The sequence below is a fragment of the Siniperca chuatsi genome, linkage group LG6 (genome assembly GCF_020085105.1).
Source record: "Siniperca chuatsi isolate FFG_IHB_CAS linkage group LG6, ASM2008510v1, whole genome shotgun sequence".
In the NCBI taxonomy this organism is placed as follows: domain Eukaryota; kingdom Metazoa; phylum Chordata; class Actinopteri; order Centrarchiformes; family Sinipercidae; genus Siniperca; species Siniperca chuatsi.
The window spans coordinates 6,855,509-6,872,156 of NC_058047.1; the positions used below are offsets into that span (position 1 = coordinate 6,855,509).

The 16,648-nt window shown below is 40.3% G+C and overlaps 1 protein-coding gene across 21 annotated transcripts in view; it reads right to left on the minus strand.

The window, feature by feature from the left end:
• The window catches only part of lrrc7 (leucine rich repeat containing 7), a 126,901-nt gene that overhangs the window by 65,625 nt on the left and 44,628 nt on the right, over nt 1-16,648 (minus strand). For 8 of the 21 annotated variants that reach the window (XM_044199846.1, XM_044199847.1, XM_044199841.1 and 5 more), the window contains exon 1: nt 11,326-11,817. The exons of 2 other annotated variants lie outside the window; for them this stretch is intronic. In XM_044199846.1, coding sequence (XP_044055781.1) covers nt 11,326-11,350 — 25 coding nt within the window. In that variant the 5' untranslated portion in view covers nt 11,351-11,817. Of the gene's footprint in view, nt 1-11,325; nt 11,821-16,648 lie in introns of those variants that run through there. 11 more of the 21 variants (XM_044199829.1, XM_044199836.1, XM_044199839.1 and 8 more) reach the window with 3 other exon arrangements.

The following is a 16,648-nucleotide window of genomic DNA, read 5'->3' on the forward strand; positions in this document are numbered from 1 at the left end:
AGAAATGAAGTGCAAGTTTTTGTTACTGCAGGAACATTTAACTTTAACTCTGAATCTTCACACTTAAGTTGCAAATGTTAATGCATATACAAAAAGGAACAATATGTCATCCCCATAAATGCACTGTGGGACTGCACACGTTCTGTACTTGCTATTTGTCACTCCCTCACCCCCCTACCTCTCTCTGTTTCTCTGTCTTCCTCTTTCTAATGTTTTAAAACTAACTTCAGACTGCCACACCATCTACCTCACTGGAGAATTATAACATGCCAATGAGGGTTAACATGTATAGCTGTATAATTTCAATCACAGTTTGATCCTTTGTTTTTAGGATATAAGCAGATAAGATATAGATAAAATGACATAAACACAATAATATATTACTCAAACTGGACCTCCTAGATAGCATTTCATCATCTCAGTGGTACCTGAAGCAACATGCCCACACCAATGCAGCCCCTTTCATATATTAAGATGGGATGTTTTTGGACACCCGCTAAGACAAAAGCCACTCACTTGGAAGCAGTCCTTTCTGAGTTGCATGATCAAGCCAGGGACATATTAGGTCCAAATATTGTTTTTTTTTTATTCAACTCATTAATTTTTTCTGTCTAAATCTATACAGTACATATCAGAACTTTGTCTCAGAGGAATACAGCTTTCGGCCTTCTTCTTCTTCTCATTGATAAATATAGTTTAATTTCAAAATTGAATTTCAGGTTGTTATTTTTGTTTTAATTTGGTCTATTTGACTCATATGGTGACTGTTGTAACCTCATGTTAGAACTTTAAGATGCTAGAAAACATCAAATACTACCAGCTGCTAATTTATGCTAATTCTGTCATCATCAGTTGGTTTCAGCTGAACCTACTGTTGCTAGTAGCAACCACAACTGACAGAGTTCTAGAGCAGCTTAACTGACACTGTTACATCCACCATTTTGGTGTTTTTTCAATGTCACTGTACAAATAGATCATAACGTGGTATCACAGCTTACGATAGCAAAAGCCAACAGAAAATACAATAAAATGTTGCATGTCTCTGCTAATATCAATTCTATACCAGTGGTTCCCAACCTGGGGATCAGGACCCCTCAAATGGGTCATAAGATGAATCTGAGGTGTTGTGAGATGAATAATGGGATAGGAAAGAAAAAAAACATTGTTCTGCTTCTCTAGATGGTACTTTTCCCTGGTAATTGCAAGATAGATTTTACGTTTTCTGGTTAATAAAAATTCTTAAAATTAATTAATCAAGAAAGTTTAGACACAAAAGCACTCTTTGGCAGAACTGCTCACAATGCATACATATATAAAATTGATGTTGCAAGAGGTTACTGCTTCATTTTTAGGGGCCACAAACCAAAAAGGTTGGTAACCACTTATCTATACTATGATTGCTTCCCAAAATCAAGATAAAACATTATTGTAAAGGAAGTATAATGTTCAAATGCATCAGATCACTCAGCATCCACTGTACGGTAGGTGCACATGTCAACAGCCACAACTGAATTGCTAATAAGCTCTGCAGACTGCATGTTTAAGGCAGCAGAACAGGCTGCCATGCTACAGCTGCCATACAGGCAGTCCAATGGACACCTATAGAGCCCATATGACCTGTATGAGCTGGCCTACATATGCTGAGATACTGAACGCTACACAGAGAGAGAGACAGTCAACAAGAGGAGGAGAGAAATGGAGAAAGCAAGAAAGAGTGGAGAGAAAGAGGGAGTCAATAATGCACACAAGCTTTAGACACACACACACTTGCACACACACACACACATGCACACACTGGTCTGTGGTCCCCCGTCAGTCACGTGTCATGTAGTGGTCTATTAATGTTCTCCACACATCAGTGCCTAGGGACTTTGCTCAAATGTAAAGAAAAAACACTGTCAAACAAAATTACTAAACCACATCTCATCCCAGAGATGAACTCATGAATGGATGAAAATCTTTCAGTGGAGCATCATTCACGTACTGTTTACTGAGCGAAAATAAGCCTTGTCTTTGTCATGTCTCACAGCACTTTGACATTGTATGCTTTCTGTATAATGTTTGTAATATTGTAGTAATGACATGCCTGCATGGTTGTACGAAGCTCAATAGGACATGTGCTTGTATTCTACGCTTACAAACAAAGCCAAAGAGCAGCGAGTGGTGCCAAAAATATCAATAAAATGTCATGTATCATCATAAAGCATTATCTCCTTTTCTATAATATACAAATCCAAAACCCTTTTGACATGAAAACACAACAATAAAGCACTTTCCAGCAGGCACTTTGACTTGTCACAGCAAGAAAAGCACAGGTGGGACTAATAACTTCAATGATGGCTCTGATCCATTTAGGTGGAATGCAGCCGCTATTAATGTTATTAGTCACACCTGCGCGTTTCCTGTTATGACATGTCGAGATGTCTGCTGTGAAAAAGGTCCATTACTACTATTTGCTTTTGGATGAGGTATTTCTTCTTCTTTTTTTTGTGAGGTAAGTGGTTTTAAATGACAGGAGGGATTTTTCTCACCACAGAATGCAGCGCAACTTTCCTTCCTGTCAAAGCATTCATTACTGACTGTTACTAAGGAGAGGCTGGACAAGAATGTCCTTCCTCTGAGCCTAAAAGGAAGTGGCATCATGCCAAGTCTCCATTTCCTCTTCTGATCCCGGTGCGACCGCTCAGTTCTGGCAAAGTAGATGACCCCACTGGATGGACTACCACTGCCGGCTAGTTGACATCAACTAGAGAGATTTTTAAAGAATAACAATGAAACATACATAATTTACAGCCATAAGCTCCACACAAATAAAAACTAAAATTGTATGCATTAAACTTAAAAGGATACGTCTAGTGAAATTCAGTGTTTTTGTCAACAAATCCTAATGCTAAAACCATATGATGATCTTATAGAATATGATGCATTGCAGTAGATTAAACTACCCAACAATATATAAAGTAGTTAAAATTAGCCCAACTTTAAACATCTACAGCAGTAAAATGCAACATACACATCAATGCACAAGTAATATTAATCCAAAAAACATCATAAATAATAGTAAGACACAGACAGGGACCATTTTTCTGCCTAATGAGGACTTTTACTTGTGATTAAGGGCATTTTACATACATTTACTTAAGTAAGATTTTGGATCCAGACATTTACTTGTAGTGACGTATTTTCACAGTGTGGTATTAGTACTTGTACTTAAGTAAAGGATCTGAATACTTCTTTCAGCATTGTTAAAACACATCATTGAGCAACACTGTTGCACTGGGTGATAACTCTCTGATAACCTTCATTATCATGAACACACACACTGTAGTTTATTTTGAGTTGATCACACATACACCATCCTGCTACCGGAAATACCACACCAAATCTGGAAATAGTCCCCAAAATGTAACGTTTGCTAAAAACTAGTGTCCAGCTGTTTTAGAAAATTATCTAGCCTTTTTGAAAATATATAAATTGAAAATAAATAAATAAATTGAAATTTGAAAATAAATATATTTGCGATCCGTTTATAAAGATTTAAGTCTTCAGTAGGAACAAATGGGTGGGGACTGAGAGCTACAGACAGGCTGGTGAAGCTGCAAAGTTTGGAGAGACAGACTGTCGCAATGTTGGTTTTAGTCTTGTCATGGGATTTGTTGACAACAAAAACATAGAAACATGCTAGACTTCTCCTTTAAAGAAGAACATAAACATATAAACATGGAGAGATGGTGATTACAAAGATAAAGCTGTCTTGAGATGATAAAATGCCAAAGAGCAGCCAACCCCAGCATTCACTGAGACAAGCCATTTCTCAGTCTCTTCCTGTCTGATAGCGAATGACAGCTCAACTGAGACAGACAGAGCAGGACAGGAGGCAGATGCTGTCAATGTAAAGAGATTACTCTCGTGCTCCCAACTTCAAGCCCATTCTTCTTCTCTGCCTTTTAGTCTCTCTGTTCACATTGCTGTTCTGCTTTTTAAAAGTTTCTCTGTTGACTTCAGTCACAATTATCCCAAAATGATAAAGAAAACTGGGGATGCTGTTCATTGCAATCACATGTGTCTGTGTGTTTCTGATTTTATTCCGTTTCATGGGTGCATTTTCATTAATGGAAGCTGTGGTTATTTTTGCTACAATAAGATGGTCATTATTAATAGACTCAATAGGTTCAAATTACCTGAAAAGGATGAGAGGATGTTAAAGACTCCAACAGATGCCTTAGGGTTGCTCTCTGTCTCCCTCTCACTCACATTCAAACATCCTGACATATTCAGAGTCGTCTAATGAAGAGCTCAGACCAGAGGCTGCCTGCCCCTTTGTCTCATTAAGAGGAAGATGGGTTGCCCATGGCAACACGTGGATAAACCAGCACAGGATGCAGACTGACCCACCTCCTCCTCCTCCTCCTCCCGTCTCCTGGGAGACTGTCACACATTACATCTCCTCTCCAGGAATTACTGGATCAGTTTGAATTTGGCACGTGTTTTGGGAAAGCCAACACTGGCTTTTCACATAATTTAAAGCATCTGTAGTGGGTATCCTGATAGCTAACATGTTTACCGTGGACTATGACGAACCAAGGACCAAAGTGCTACTCTAGAAATGCCTCATTCATTTATTATGTTCCTAGTTTTCCACATTAATTTCTTCAATAGAGCAAAAACAAAAAAGTGTAAATATTGATTTGGCTCCTTAATACTGTGATATCCAGTCTACCAGCTGCTTTTTTTACACTTCTTGACTTCTTACTGCAAACACAAAACACACAAAATGTAATTTATCTTCCAAAGTTTTCCAGAAAAGCTCTCAAATGTAATTTTTTTGTGAAAAAAAAAGGAAATTAAATCTGAAAGTGGACAGCTTCTACAAGAGACTGACTTTTCAAGCATTACAGTCAGCTATTTGTATGCCGTATAAAACACACTTGCACTGCAACAAAAACCTGTGATTTATTTCTTTTCTCTGTGTAACAGGGTTTAAGAAAGGGATTACTCAGTTAGAAATGCTGTCTTTCACCTCATTTTAGAGCTATCTCTGAAAATAGTTATTTTAGTGACTTATTTATCTATTGTGCTGAACGACACGGAGCATGTGGTTTTTATTGAACGGAAAGCTAGAATGAGTCAATTACTGTTAATCAAAGGTAAGTGAGGTTCCTTGGTAATGATGTATAACTGAAAAGGAGACAGTACTCATTTCCCAGAAAGGTGTCATTCATGTCTGAAAGCAGCCACAGACAAGTTTTGGAACCCAAAAGTCCGGTATCTCTTTTAGCAATGTTGCTGTTATTTTACCAATACAGGGTAGTTCAAATGTTTTGCAATTCCAACATTCCTGTGCAACAGACCTGTTCATGAGACTTGTATAAGACTCAGAGATTTCTTGCTTTCAATCTACCTCCTGTCACAGTGCAAACCATCCAGTGGAGTCATAGGTTTCTCAACCTGTCGGTTGGGGCTCCACTTGCAGTTGCTTGATATGAAAACTGGGTTGCAGGAGATTTTAAAGACTCATATGTTTTATATAAAAATATAAAAATGCTTTTAAAATTGCATTTAGTTCATTTAAAATATATAATCATGTATACACTCTATGTGGAGCTCCACCCAGATCCACATACAGTATATGCTGACAACAGAATTAAATGCCCCAATTAGATTCACACGATGACTTGACATCTCTAATTGTTGGAGTCGTGAACATTTTGGGAATTAAAAATGGGGTCATGGGTCTAACCTTGTCCTAGGGCAGTTCCCACCAGATTGAAACTGAGCAAGCAGGGAACATGGAGACAATATGGAGGAAAATAAAACTGCACACACATACAAACACACACACATACAAACACACACAAACAAACACACACACAAACCTAGCAGATTCAACAGAAACACTGGGTCACACCGTGTGACACATTGGACAAGTGTGAAAGACTTAGTTATCCACACACACACACACACACACACACACACACACACACACACACTGAGCCTACATTACAGTGTGAAACACCTTGCTACAGTCCTGCCAGGTTGTTTAGCAACTGCATAGTTACCTATGGTTTTTGCCAAACTGTTAATTTGTCCACTATCAACATACAAGTACAAAATATACTGCCACCATATTATGTGCATCCCGACAGCGTCTCCTTTTATTTTCTATGTGATCCAGCAGTGAGGCACATATGTGGCCATGTTGCCCCAGCACTCTCCTATTTTACACACCCTTGAAAAGCTGCATTATCTCAGAATGGACTCCCAACTTGACACATACCAGCTACAATATCCTGGCTTGACTTCCCCCAAGCCAGTGACAGGTCATCTTCTTCTGTGTTCTTGCAGCTGTCACAATGGATGAGAAGAGACTTTTTGTTGAGACAGAGAAATACCAGGAGCTCTGTGACCTGTCCCGTCACTGTATCACAAGAAAGATGCCTGGTGAGCCACAGCTGTGGATATTGGATCTTGAAGTGAAGCCTGAGGAATCGCATGGCATGGTATAATTTTGGCTGCCACTCAAAAAAATGGAAGAATGTTTAAGGACAAAGACAATAGGAGATTGTCTCAGGCTTCTTAAAAGGACTCCTGTACAATGCTGCAGAAATGACATCTACAGTTTGTTTCCTGCCTGGTTAAAATGAGTTTAGCTATAGCTAAGAGGAATAAATCTATTAATATGCAATGTAAACTGTTGGGGTAAATTATATAAGAAATAGGGCTGCAACTAAAATACATAACGCCCATACATAACAATTTCCCAGATTACGTCTTCAGATGTCTTGTTTTGTCTGAACAACAGTCCAAAACCCAAAGATTTTTAATTTACAATGATATAAAACAGAGAAAAGTAGCAAATCTTCACAATTGGGAGGACCAGAGAATGTTTTTGCATTAAAAATCACTTAAACGATTATCAAAATAGTTGCCAAGTAATTTCCTGATGATTGACTATTAATCGGCTAATCGAGAGAGATTTTTTAAAACAAGTACTTCTGTCATTTATTTCCTACTTATTTATGTTAATGCTAATTTCCTGTCAAATATCTAATGTCACCCATTAGTTTTTGTGCCTGAACAAGTTGTTCTCTTCCTACAAAAGCACACAAATGAGATTTATGACTGCTCCATGCCAGCAAAATCTGACTAATTCTACTTAAAGGAATACATGATGTAATATAGAATGACCCTCCAACACAAAAATGGCACTGTTAGCATTGGATTAAGTTCAATATGCCCCACCAAGATTCATTTTCCTGTTAGACTGTACAGGAACAGGGTGCAGAATCTTTTTTTCGAGCCAAAGAATTATGTCACCCTGGAGAGAACAATGTGCATGATGCAACCATAGCAACACTGTCACTGAGACTGGAGAAGGGACAGAGCGGATGCTCCCATATGAATGTGTACTCGCAGAGAAAAAAAAAATCACATTAAACCAGATAAATGAACAAAACGGATGAGATAAATTTATCCTCCGAGAGACCAGTTTGGAACAGTTTCATGCAGCCTGTGTGAACCTACAGTACAGTAGGTGCCGTGACAAAGAGGATAATGTTTCTGTCTGTTCCTCCCTCCTTTCCTCTCTGCTTCTGTAAAATCCTGCAAAGGTTCCCTTACATGGATTTGGTGGTTTTAAGAAAATGCAGCAAAATTGTATGACATAAGTGTGTAGTTTCTGCTTAAACACTGTGTTTCAAGCCCTGTTTGCTTGAAAGGTGGATAAAAAACAAGTTACAAAGGATTTATGACATAACTAAATGTCTTCCCAAACAAAATGCTGAAACCACTCAAAAACTTCTGAAGTAGGGCTGTAACCAATGATTGTTTTAATTATTGATTAATCTGTCAATTATTTTCTTGATTTATTGATTAATTGTTGGGCCAAAAAAAAGTCAGAAAATAGTAAAAAAAAAAAAAAATGCCCATCAAATTTTTCCAGAGCCCAAGCAGATGACTTAAAATATCTTGTTTTGTCAGGCCACCAGTTCAAAACCCCAAAATATTTATATTGGAAAGGCTGGAACGACATTTCTTTTTTACGTTTTTGCTTAAGAAATGACTGAAATGATTAATCCATTATTAAACTAGTTGCCTATCCATAAGCTCAGTATCAGTACCAAGCTCAGTACCAAACAATCAATGTTTTGTGAAAATATCCTAAATACAACACTTCAGCGTTGAGCTATCACCCTCTTTGAAGCGCCAAAGCTCTTCCGGAAAGAGTATTTCTGGTCATATTTTGGCAAAAATATGACTGACAAAGACTAAAGAGACTAAATATTATAAAGATTCAGTTAACCCAACTAGACTCTTCATCACCTTCTTCAGCATCATCAGTGCCATCACCACAACTGACAACACCAATATATCACAATAATAGCCACCGGAATCATCATCATCCTCGATAATATCACTATTCATCCTCATCATTGCAACACACACTGCAGATGTACTGGTATCTCTGTCCCCCTTCCCTCACTGGGTCTCTTTCCCTTGGCCCATCACCATGACGATGGGAGCTGGTTCCATGGATACAGTCACTAGGCAACCAGCAGCATCAGCAGCAGCAGGAACAGCAGCAGCAGCAGGAACAGCAGTGTCCTGTCAGAGCTATAATGGAACAGCAGAGAGAGACTGAGCCAACCTTCCTCCTCTAGCTGCCTGCAGGTTTGCTCCGTGAAGAGGAAATGTTAATGCATTTATCGTGTTTTGGATCTGAAGCCTCTTACATTACTCTCAACACTGGAGGTGCTTACTGTAATTTAGACTGACATAAAATGACTTGTACTAGTAAGTGCATCTATAGTTAAACTTAAAGGGGTACACTGTGGGTAAAATGGAAAACCTAACTATCTGCTTAAAGACGGTGATGCAGCTGTGTTAAAAAATATACATATCAACATTATTACTACTTTCACCATCATTACTGTCTCAAATATGGACACTGCTTCTCTTTCTTAATCTCTCACTTTTATCTCTCATAAAAGGGAACTACCAAAGACAAAAAAATGAAGTGCCACCCCTACAGTACAAAAATAAATAATAGTGAAATTCTCGATTGTTTTGTCCGACCAAAAAGGAGCAAATCCTCACATTTGAGAACTGGGACTGGAGACTTTTTCGCATTTTTGCTTGAAAAAATTACTTTAACGATTAATTGGTTATCAAAATAGTTTCCAATTAATTTTCTGTCGATTAATCGATTAATGGACTAACCTAACTGCTACTAACACCTGGCAGAACAGCTTCTTAAAGAGACCACAAATACCTGGAACCACTAAAAGTAGTAATACTTCAGTGTAAAAGTACTCCATTACAAGTAAATGTCCTCCAACTGAAGTAAAAGAACAGAAGAATTATCAGCAAAAGTAAAAGAAACTGATTTGACAAATGACATTTGTTGGTGGATTTTAACTACTTTGTAAAGTGTTGAGCTATTTAATTCAGTTCAACAATTTAGTCCTAAAAACCTTATTTTGCAGTGCAGCAGAAATATTTCAACCAGTTTTTAATTTAAACAAATTTGATTAAAATATGTTCTAGGAATGAATGTCTGTATCTTGAAACAAGAGAGAAAAAGGCACCGTCGCTGCACTAGAATCATGGAAAAAGTCAATTTAGAAAATTCTTGAAACAAGTTGATCTATGTTGAAGACAAGTATTCCTGAAATATTCCTACTACACTGGCAGATTTCCCCCCCCCCACTTCTCATAAGAAAATATAACTTTAAGGACTAAAATTACTTGATAAGAGGGAATTTTTTCTGACAGATGTAAGATAGATGCAACAAAGTAAGAAGTACAATATTTCCATCTAAAATGTAGTGGAGTAGACGTATGAAGCAGAATAAAATGGACATACTTAAATAAAGTACCTCAAAACTGTATTGAAGTACAGTACTTGAATAAATGTACCTGCCACTGGAACACATGTCTACCAGGTAATCCAGTACTTTTTAATGTTGGTGGAAAGCACAGCCTCAGAAATCACTTTAGAGTCTCCAAAAAGTAACTAGCGAGTCTGCTATATCTTGAAGCCAACAGAAAGACGAGGACACACATTATATTCACAAAGAAAGAGACGGCACTGCATACATCCTGGAAATGTGGCAGATAACTCTACATATCTGGAGAATTACATTTAGTATATTCTGTATATACACAGACTGTAGCCTGGACTGCTGTGCTCCGTGACGCCAAAGAAAGAGACCAATACTGAAAACACATAATGGCCTGAAAAATTATACAAAATAAGGCTATTAGCAGTGACCGCAAAGCCCTGCTGAAAAGAAAATGTATTAATAGAAACCATCTTGGAGGCAACACAGAGAGAGAAGCTTTGAAATATGTTGCATGAAGACTGTAATTAAATATTCCCTTTGATTAGAAGAAGCCCTTTTGCATGTTGCTTTAAGTGCCCTGGCTGCAAGTCAGAGAGACATAGTGTATGTGTGCTGCTTAGTGATAAGACTGGACAAAAAAAAATCACAGCACACAACTACACAAATTATGATCTAGACAATAAAACTGTTTAACCTTGTACAGGTGTATAACAGCAGCAATAAACCATTTAGCCAGATGGTTAACAAGCGTTTGTCATTACAAGCTTGTAACAAGCTGACTGACACAGCTAAATAATGGGCGAGATAGGCTACCTTAGGCTGGTGGATTTAACAGGTGTGTGTGTGTGTGTGTGTGTGTGTGTGTGTGTGTGTGTGTGTGTGTGTGATATTGTCTGAAGAAGCTATCATGGCAGAAGGTCTGGGGGCTACATGTCAAGACAGGAGGGTATGACACTGCATCATATATCATCCTCTCACACACACACACACATATGCTCCCCCCTCTCCCTCTCCTCCTGCAGTCATGGCTGTTTCATTAGCTCATCACAGAGCATGAAAGGCCCGTGGATGAGGTTTATGAAAGGATGAAGGAACCATTTAAATAAAATAAAAAAGATCATAGGCTATACAGGACACAGTGCCAGGTCCTGTTGCACAGTAGCAACATTGGTGCAAATATTAAATAACAATTAAATAAATTTGTCGCATGACACTAGCCTAATTAAAAATGTATGGTCATGACAATACGTAGGAAAATCATGTATTAACTTTAGAATAAAATTTAGAAGGATATGATGCATACGGCAGCAAATTTATAGGACATTTTGGATATAAAAATGGCATTTTGTGCAATAAAGTCACAACGAAAAGTCCTTACTATATCGATATTAATGTGACTATTGACTAAGTGATGCCCATCATTAACACAGACTGAATGACAAATACTGCAGCAGGTTTGTGTCAATCCTTCTTGCCTTACGTTGTAAAGTAGAGTAGTTATCCATCTGTCAGGCTGCTGGTGGCGGATCCGGTTTTTAAAAAATCACTCTGGTGGCCCCTGTGGACACCGCAGCACCGGACAGGATCAGTCTACCGGGACGAACAGAGCCGGTGTGAAACCAGGACAGGTATCCGCGCTACCAGCCGCATCTTTAGTACCCCCGGGGCCAGAAAACGGAGGAGATGAGCACATCAACCCGGGTAGAGAGGCTCATTTCAGGGTCATTTGGTACGGTTTAAATCCAAGTCGGTTACACACACCGTTTTCAGTCAGATCTCTTCGGTAGGTTTCGTTACAAGATGCCTAGCTCCGCCTTCATGTAAAATAAAAAAATGAAAAAAATAAGCCAAGATGCGGGCACACGGCGGAAGAGAAAGGTCGGTGTGCGGTTATGAAAATCACACCGAATGAACGGATCCGTGACGAGCATCTGAGCGGTGCCCTTCCTCTTTTTCTTCTTCTCCGTAACCGTAAACCCGGCTGCAGGGACAACACATTCAGCAGGAGCGTCTCCTCCCATCTATCCCCCGTAGAGAGAGAGAGAGAGAGAGAGAGAGAGAGAGAGAGAGAGAGATGGATGAAGATGGAACGAGGACGCCAGAGTAGGTGCTTTTGCGCGTGCGCATGAAAGTGCGCGTCTGTGTGTTGTAAGCCTAATTGTTTGAGAAAGAGGAAGAATGGAACTCGTCTTTTTATCTCACTCATACACACACACACTCTCTCTCTCTCTCTCTCACACACACACACACACACACACACACTTGACGTGGAGCTTGTGCAGTGAGACTGTTGCCATGCTGCCTGTTATCTTTTTCCTGTGAGAAAAATGTTTCTTCGGTGGACAAAAATAACCCAATTCTGCTAAAAGATGATTTTAAAGGAGAAGTTTGTGTGTGTGTGCTTGTGTGGGTGGTGGATGTTTTATTACACTATTTTGTTTTTCTAAACGCACAGTATATACATATATATGGGGCTACAACGATTACTGTCATACCCGATTAAGCTGCTGATTATTCTCTCGTTTGGTCTATTTAATATCAGAAAACAGTGAAAAATGCCCCTTACCATTTCCTGAAGTCCAAGGTGATGTTATCAAATATCTAGTTGACCAACAGTCAAAAACCCAAAAATATTCAATTTACTTTAGTATTAAGACAAAGAAAACGAAGATGTAGGCAGAGAGAGAAGAGGAAAGCTAAGAATGTACGACTGACAGTAGGGACTTTGAATGTTGGGACTATGACAGGGAAGGCTAGAGAGTTGATTGACATGATGCAGAGAAGGAAGGTGGACATACTGTGTGTCCAGGAGACCAGGTGGAAAGGTAGCAAGGCTAGAAGCTTAGGAGCAGGGTTCAAGTTGTTCTACCATGGGTCAGATGGGAAGAGAAACGGAGTAGGAGTTATCCTGAAAGAGGAGTTTGGAGAGGAATGTTCTAGAGGTGAAAAAAGTATCAGACAGGTTGATGAGTCTGAAGCTGGAAATTGAAGGGGTGATGTTCAATGTTGTGAGTGGTTATACCCCACAGGTAGGATGTGAGTTAGAAGAAAAGGAGAAATTCTGGAGTGAGTTAGATGAAGTGATGCAGAGCATCCCCAGAGGTGAGAGAGTGGTGATTGGTGCAGATTTCAATAGGCATGCAGGTGAAGGGAACAGAGGTGATGAGAATGTGATGGGCAGGTTTGGTCTTGTCAAATATGAAAACTTGGGCTGTGTTATCAGGATTGATAGCTTGTGCTACGTACACCCTGTATGTAAGATGTTTGCCTCTGTACAAGTCTAACTAATGTAACATCTCAGGTCAGCAGCTGTTCTGCACCATAGACTGCAATCTAATTAACAGTTAGATACGAGAAAGTGGGGGAAGGTACAGTGGATATGATAATCCCATGGTGACATACAGAGGTGATTTGGGTTGACAAAGAGTGGGAAGAAATGTATGCACATGTGTTGGCAGGCCGGAGCCGGCACCCTGTTGAGATGGGTTGCTTGATCAATGCATGGGGGTGACTCGCATTTCCTTACTGACCAGCCGCTCTGATCACACCTGAGAATGGAATGCAGCGGCCGGTGAAGATCAAGAGGAATGGGAAGTGTGAACTTAGGCATTTACATAGCATTGTGTACCAAGAGGAGCTCAGGACATATAACCAACCACTTTTGTATTGCTGCTTCAGACATAGCGGGGAGATCGCCTGGAGAGGTCTCTGTGCTGTGTCTCCAGATATATCGGTATTTGTCTGTATTTGTCTGTATTTGTCTGTACTGTTAGATTGTTTGTAATGTTTGTAATAATTGTGAGGATATAAATACTAGTTAAAAAACAATTGTAGGTCTCGTGTGGATCCCTTCTCATCAACCAACTCGGAGAGAGGTTTTTCTGACCTCGACAGTCTTCAGGACAGGAACGCAGAAGGACAGATGGTGGTAGACTTTGCAAAGAGGATGGAAATGGCTGTAGTGAACACTTTCTTCCAGAAGAGGCAGGAACATAGGGTGACATATAAGAGTGGAGGTAGAAGCACTCAGGTGGACTACATCTTGTGTAGACGTTGTAATCTGAAAGAGACCAGTGACTGTAAAGTAATGGTAGGGGAGAGTGTAGCCAGGCAACACAGGATGGTAGTGTGTAAAATGACTCTGGTGGTGAGGAAGATGAAGAGGACAAAGGCAGAGCATAGGACGCAGTGGTGGTAGTTGAAAACGGAAGAATGTCGTGTAGTTTTCAGGGAGGAGCTGAGACAGACTCTGGGTGGTCAGGAAGTGCTCCCAGATGACTGGACCACTACAGCTACTGTGATCAGGGAGACAAGTAGGAGGGTACCCGGTGTGTCATCTGGAAAGAGGAAAGTGGACAAGGAGACTTGGTGGTGGAACGAGGAAGTGCAGGAGTGTATACAGAGAAAGAGGTTAGCTATGAAGAAGTGGGACACTGAGAGGACTGAAGAGAGTAGACAGGAGTACAGGGAGATGCAGCGTGAGGTGAAGGTAGAGGTGGCAAAGGCCAAACAAAGAGCATATGAGGACTTGTATGCTAGGTTGGACACGAAAGAGGGAAAGGTGGATTTGTACAGGTTGGCCAGACAAAGAGATAGAGATGGGAAGGATGTGCAGCAGGTTAGGGTGATTAAAGATAAGGATGGAAATGTATTGACAGGTGCCAGGAGTGTAATGGGAAGATGGAAGGAGTACTTTGAAGAGTTGATGAATGAGGAAAATGAAAGGGAACGAAGAGTAGAAGAGGTGACTGGTGTGGAGCAGGAAGTAGCAAAGATTAGCAAGAGTGAAGTGAGGAGGACGTTGAAGAGGATGAAGAGTGGAAAGGCAGTTGGTCCTGATGACATACCTGTGGAGGTTTGGAAGTGTCTAGGAGAGGTGGCAGTAGAGTTTCTGACTAGTTTGTTTAACAAGATCTTGGAGAGTGAGAGGATGCCCGAGGAATGGAGGAGAAGTGTACTGGTGCCAATTTTTAAGAACAAGGGAGATGTGCAGAGCTGTGGCAGCTACAGAGGAATAAAGCTGATGAGCCATACAATGAAGTTGTGGGAAAGAGTAGTGGAAGCTAGGCTAAGGGCAGAGGTGAGCATTTGTGAGCAGCAATATGGTTTCATGCCTAGAAAGATGCAACAGATGCAATATTTGCTTTGAGGATGCTGATGGAGAAGTACAGAGAAGGTCATAGGGAGTTGCATTGTGTCTTCGTAGATTTAGAGAAAGCGTATGACAGGGTGCCGAGAGAGGAGCTGTGGTATTGTATGAGGAAGTCTGGAGTGGCAGAGAAGTATGTTAGAGTGGTGCAGGACATGTATGAGAGCTGTAAGACCGTGGTGAGGTGTGCTGTAGGTGTGACAGAGGAGTTCAAGGTGGAGGTGGGTCTGCATCAAGGATCGGCTCTGAGCCCCTTCTTGTTTGCTCTGGTGATGGACAGGCTGACAGATGAGGTTAGACAGGAATCTCCATGGACTATGATGTTTGCAGATGACATTGTGATTTGTAGTGAGAGCAGGGAGCAGGTGGAGGAAAATCTAGAGAGATGGAGGTCGCGCTCTGGAAAACAGAGGAATGACGCTTAGCCGCAGTAAGACAGAATACATGTGCGTCAATGAGAGGGACCCAGGTGGAACGGTGAGGTTACAGGGAGCAGAGGTGAAGAAGGTGCAGGACTTTAAGTACTTAGGGTCAACGGTTCAGAGCAATGGAGACTGTGGAAAAGAGGTGAAGAGGCGAGTGCAAGCAGGTTGGAACGGGTGGAGAAAAGTGTCAGGTGTGTTGTGTGATAAAAGAGTATCAGCAAGAATGAAAGGAAAGGTGTTCAAGACGGTGGTGAGACCAGCGATGTTGTACAGCTTAGAGACAGTGGCACTGAAGAAAAGACAAGAGGCAGAGCTGGAGGTAGCAGAGCTTAAGATGTTGAGGTTCTCTTTGGGAGTGACGAGGACGGACAGGATCAGGAATGAGTACATCAGAGGGACAGCTCATGTTAGATGTTTCGGAGATAAAGTCAGAGAGGCCAGACTGAGGTGGTTTGGACATGTTCAGAGGAGAGACTGTGAATATATTGGTAGAAGGATGCTGAGGTTGGAGCTGCCAGGCAGGAGGTCTAGAGGAAGACCAAAGAGGAGATTTATGGATGTAGTTAGAGAGGACATGAAGTTAATTGGTGTGAGTGAAGAGGATGCAGAGGACAGGGTTAGATGGAGGCACATGATTCGCTGTGGCGACCCCTGAAAGGGAACAGCCGAAAGGAAAAGAAGAAGAAGAAGATTAAGACAAAGAAAAGCAGAACATTTTCACATTTGAGAAGCTTAAACAAGAGAATGTTTTTAACTTTTAAAAAACCCTTTAATCGAGTATCAATATACAGTAGTTGCAGATAAATTTTCTGTAGATCGACCAATTAATCGACTAATCATAATCATAATAAAACCACTGCAAATATTCATGTCATGCCGTATTTTCTAACTTCCTGTTAAAGGGAGTTGAGTTTGTTTATTAGCACAGGTTAAAATCAAACAAAAGACAAAAAACACAACCTAAATAATCTGTTATATAATATATGTTGGACAGCGATTTAGTATTGCACAGTTGGGGGACTTGCGAGACCGAGACAACCTGACTTACAGTTCCTAGTATATGAGTCCAGCTCCAAAAATACTAGATCCTACATTTCTCATGATGCAACTTGATAGTGTCTTTCATCCTGCCACGTCATGTTCATGTATCAGTTATCAGAGCATTATAACCAGTTTCCGACTTGAAACAATCACGTCAACACTCCAAATTGTAATTACAACAAGGACAC